At 47.0% G+C, this 5308-nt stretch overlaps 1 protein-coding gene across 1 annotated transcript; it reads right to left on the reverse strand.

Moving 5' to 3' along the window:
- On the reverse strand, positions 1-5063 carry LOC139789822 (phospholipase A2 inhibitor and Ly6/PLAUR domain-containing protein-like). The gene is made up of 5 exons (XM_071730896.1): positions 4912-5063; positions 3760-3876; positions 2461-2610; positions 2179-2319; positions 1-359 (listed from the first exon to the last, which is right to left on the reverse strand). The coding sequence occupies exons 1-5, from the start codon at positions 4958-4960 to the stop codon at positions 136-138; spliced, it is 681 nt and encodes a 226-aa protein (XP_071586997.1). The 5' UTR covers positions 4961-5063; the 3' UTR covers positions 1-135.
- Positions 5064-5308: the final 245 nt, after the last annotated feature.

Consider the following 5308-nt stretch of genomic DNA (forward strand, 5'->3'; position numbering starts at 1 on the left):
GACGTGCACTACCTTTATTCTGTGAAATTACAAATTTGAAAAGAAACTCACACAGTAGAAGCCATGGCAAACAGGACTGGATGCAAACATCTGTTGGAGCTTGTCATGGACTTTGCTTAACACAGTTCTAGAGAGTCAGAAAAGTGCCTTCCCCAGGATGATTACTGACAGCATGGCGAGGAAGAGGGTGTCTGGAGGGGTAAACCCAGAATTCATCATGGCCATAGTAGAAGCTGGTGTGCATTGGAACTGCTTTAACTTTATGTCCATCATCCCCAGACTGTTTTTTCCATCTCCTACAATAATGCATTCAGAAATGGTGGTGCAACCCTTCATGGCAGCTTTCAGAGTCATTCCACCTGCACAGGAGAAGTAAATGCCATGCATCAGCAGAATTGGCATCCATAGCTATTTCCTCCCTGGACAATAAAACCATCATTTGCACCCTAAAACTGCCCTTCTATGATGCTCAATTGGCTCCAAACTCACCAACCCAATCCTGTCCCCATCCCCTGAACAAATTTGCAGAAGTAGCAGAGTCACTTTGATTTACTTGAAATACAAAGGGTTTAGAGGTTGCCCTTTCTTTCTCTCTTTCTGCTGAAGATTTTTTTTTAATCTAAATATCTTAAATCTAAAAATTGAAAAGCTTTTAAAATGTTTTTCTTTCTCTCATTTAAATATCCTTGTGTTCAGATCTTGCCTAGCTTCCTAGAGAAACCAGCAATATCTGACAATACTACAGGTGCTCATTGTCTCCATCTCTGCCTGGCTCTCTTGACACTTGAACTGAGTGACTCTCAGCCAGATTTGACACAGGGATGGGCTCCCTGGGAAGTCTCAAAGACACTACAGACTGAGCCATTTATTCAGATAACTCTGTTCTTCAAGGCTTTACAGGATGTAGCCAAACTAGCAGAGAAACCCCAACTCACATGTCCACAGAAAGAAAGCCTGAAACCTGAACTTTTCTTTTGCCAGGACTGGAGCATCTACCTGAGAAAGAGACATAGGAAGGTACTGGGTGCCTAACTCCCTATTCAGACCTTTTTGCTCTTGTTGCTTGCTTTTTCTCACCCTGCTCATTTCTCCCTGCTGCACAGGTTATGGAGCTCTGGAATATTTGGCTGGATGTTTTTATCCCAAATACAAAAAACATATAAGGGCACTTCATTAGTTCCTCAGTGGCAAATCAAGTCAAGGTAAGCTAGGATGACTTTTTATTTCCATGGTACATTTTGCACCATATTTGCACCTTTTCCATTGCTTAGACTGAAATAATGCTTGTTTTACTTCATGTTGTCTCTGGGAAACACCTTCTAATTCAGAGGTTGGACAAGGTACCTATAAAGTGTATAGCAAAAACTTTCAGGCATTGTATCATCACCTGGCAATCAACTTAGTGAAACTTCATAACCATACAGAGGATATTTTTTTCCAGTCTGTTTCTACAGCAAGTGTTGTTGCCCTTAATTTCCACATTACTTTTCCTACCCACTGGATCATGGGTGGGACTATCATGAAACCTGTGGCACGCAAGGAAGGAGAATGACCAGGGACCTTGCTGTCTACTTTCCTCACTCTTGTTACAGCTCCTGAGGTGAGAAAAAGATTTCTGAGGGACTATGTTGTGTGCTGCTGTTGACCCCAGCTGTCCCAAGGATGAAGTTCCCTTGCAGGGAAGATTTTTGGGTACTCCAAAGGCTCAATTTCAGTGTTCATGGGAAAGGATGTGTCTCTGGCTCTCTAGGAGCAGAGGCACCGCTACAGCAAGCAGTGGCCACTCCCCTGGGGCCAGTGTCACTTCATGAGATAGCCAATGGCACCTGAAGCTCCAGTAGATAAGCAACTGGCTTATATTCAGATTCATTCTTATGCACACTAGCTAGGGTCAACAGGATCAAGGGCTTGGTCAGATTAACTGAATACTTCAGGATTTCTTCAGGAGTCCAGTTCTGCTCCTGGCCTCATGCTAAGAGGAATCACAACAGCTCTCCATGCATAATGAGGAAGGAGGAAGGAAAGCATGTGCCCATTTCAGTTCCATGCCTCTTCCTCCTTTTTTCCTTCACACTTCTTTCCTATTTTTAATTTCTCTCTGATGCTTCATCTTAGATTGGTTTCACCCATTTATCCAAAAAAAAAGATAAAAGACAGCCACACGTAAAAGATAGTTACCAGAATTAATTAACCCAGCAAGGTCAACACAGTGGGTTTCAGATCCAGTGCAGTTTACAATTTCATTACCACACTGGAAGGAGTCCACGCTGTAGCAGGCAGGACACTGGTATCCATTTGGCACGTTGTCCTCTGGAGGCACTGGATGGAAAGAGATGGGCTGTAACTGGTGTTAATTAGAGAAGGAGAGGAACAAACCAGGCGATGGCTTAGCCAGGAAACCCTCACCACAGGTTGGGGCAGACAGAAAGGGGACATGGTGTAAGGAAAAGGGGAGCTTACATGAGACAGAGATTGTTCCACAGTCTTGGCCTGTGCAGCAAGCCAACTGGCTCCTTGCCTTTACCTTCCCATAGTTCATGGTGATAGGGCCAAGCTGGCAAATGCTGGATGGCAGGCAGGACTTGGTGAACGAAGGGATTTCCATCCCCCCTGTAAAGAAGTGTAAAGCAGCACCAAGTTGTTAACCACCAGGTTCCACCCTTCCCCTCCCATCCATTCTGGCAGCAAGTGCTAAACAGTAGCACTGGGGGCTGAGAGGGGTCTGGGGACAGCTGACCCACACTGAAAGCTGCACTGGTGGTCCTGGTGATCCCCTCAAATAAACAAGGGTGCCCTCATATCTGAGGTGCTAGTGAGGAATTTCTCCTCCTCCTCCACACTGTGCTTAAAGGTAGGAGGAGAGCACAAATCATCACAGCCAGCTGGCCTTAGGTGCCCACCTTAGCCAGAATTCCCCAACCACAAAGCTTATGGGGTGACCCACATGCCTCTGACCCACAGCCCACCCTTCTTCATGCACTGTCTGCAGTGCACAAGGTCCACCACAGTCACAAGCATCCTGACACAGGGAAGTCTGATATTTCCTCTGCACTAAAACCAAAAGATAAAACGGGCCAGAGCAGCAACACTGCAGATTATGGCAGCAGCAATCTGAGGGCATAGGATGGGCTTTGCACAAGCAGACAGAAGACATGGACTGGAGCTTCCAGCACTAAAGTTGGTAAGATATAAAGCTCCAAGTGTAAAAGCCAGCAGACATGCTACTGAAGCTGGGCAATGACGGAGGTTGTGCCCCTAACACATCCAAATGTGCAGTTGTGTCAGGGCTCACCACCCATCTTTGGCTTATCTGCCATGAGGACATGGTGACATATCCTGCCTGGTGTCCCTCAAGGAAGGAAGTCAGGTGCTGGCCTGTTTCTCCCTCCACACATAGCCCATGCACCCTCAGTGTAAGATTCCAGCACCCTTGTGTCCTTCACAGTCCATCCTCTTGACCCAGCTACTCACCTTAGCCAGAATTAAAAAACAATATTTTCTCTTAGTATGCTGCCTAGGTTCTCCCCTCCACAGCTAAGAACCAAGCCCTCCCAGTAGGAAACAGGTGCTCGGTACAAAGGAATAGAGAGCTTTTCCCATCACAGATCATACTGATCTCTGCTTCTGCTGTCATGAAAATGTACATCTCACCCAAAGACTAACCATAAGGCCAGTGACAGGGGTGGGCAGAGGTAGCTGTCCCCCAGCCCCACTCTGAAAGCCATGCTGGCACACAGCCATAGTGGATATCTCACCTACCCATCACGACCGCATGCACCATGATGCCACAGGTATCTTCACCATCACTACAAGTTTTCATGGCACCAGAGCAGCTTCTTCCTAAGCTGTGACAAACCTCACACTGAAGGGAGGTCCCTGAGGAAAGAAGGAGGACACCACCCTGGGTAGCAGTCATAAGGCATCTCAGTTCCCCTTCCATCAGTATTTTGCCTCAGCAATAGATCAGCACTTTTTACATTCCACTTCCCTTATTTTCCCTGTTTCATAGCTCAGTTTGTGGGGTGTTTTTTTGTTGTTGGTTTCTTTCGTATGAACTTGAATCTGGGCAAGTGAGGGGAAGGGAGGGGACAACATATAATATTTTAACTGCCAACACCCAGCCAGCTTCTTTTGTATCCTTTACAATGACTCCTACTTCTCTTTTTTCTGGGGTTCCTAAGGAACATCCTGAACAGCATTCAAAGTGTCCCTGGACTCCCTGACCCCAAATCCTCTCTTTGCAATGAGCAGGGCACCCAAACCTCTGGGGATCTAGAGGCTCCCAGTGGATGTTGACTGTGGGGTTACCAGAACCCACTCACACCTAAGTTCCTCATGAGAGTGAAGGAATTTAGAAAGAAAAAGGGTTTTGCCTTGTCTTCCTTGAGACATGCACCATCCTCAGTGATCATTCTAGGGTGAAGCACAAGGGAAAACCCACTGTGGTCCTGTTGTTGTTATTGTTGTTGTTGAGGGGTAGAGTCCTGAAAGCCATGCAGAAGCAGAGGGCAGGATTATTAAGCTGCCCTTCCACACTTGTAAATGTGGCCACTTCCACAGTGGAGACCATGGATACCCCCCCTTTACTGGAGAAATTTTTTAGGGAGGTTTAAGTCCAAACCCTCTCCCCAGAGAAAACAATGGGACCACTCCCCTGGCTGTCCCAGATAGATCACCAGTGACCACCACAGGAGCTTAGACAGCCAGATCAAATTGTAAATATCTTCACCTGCACCTTGGCTCCTAGCAGCAAAGGTGACTCCCCTAGGGTAGTCACCCCTCTGCAGTGCAAATCCCCCCAGGTGAGGAGATCCTATGGACCAGGGAGCAGGAAGAGCCCCACACACAAAGCACACTTTCCCAAACCACTTCCAGGTCTTGCAACCCCACAGGTCCCAGCAGAAAACTCACCAGCATCCAGGAAAGCCAGGAGGAAGCTGAGGGCAAGGGACACTTTCATGCTGATGGAATGAAGGCACAGGCAGCTTCCAAGTTGTGCTGTACACAGCACTGTGGGCTCTATAAAATTGAGGGAAATGGAATGTTTTGAAGAAGTGGTAACTGCGGAAGTGGTTTGGAGAGCATGGATACCATAGAGCCCTAGCTCTATGTTTGCTTTCTTCACCTGAAGGACAAGTTCTTCCTTTTCCTTTGTATAAGCAGCACTGCCTGTCTTTGCCCAGTCTAGAGTATGCAGCCTGTGTGGAAATACTGGCTTGCCTGGGGTCTATTAGGTGTGCCCCTGGTGCAGACTCTGTTTGGACAATGTTCAGCCTCTGTCGCACATAGAAATGACAGAGAGGGAGCC

Source organism: Heliangelus exortis, chromosome Z, assembly GCF_036169615.1.
Source record: "Heliangelus exortis chromosome Z, bHelExo1.hap1, whole genome shotgun sequence".
In the NCBI taxonomy this organism is placed as follows: Eukaryota; Metazoa; Chordata; class Aves; order Apodiformes; family Trochilidae; genus Heliangelus; species Heliangelus exortis.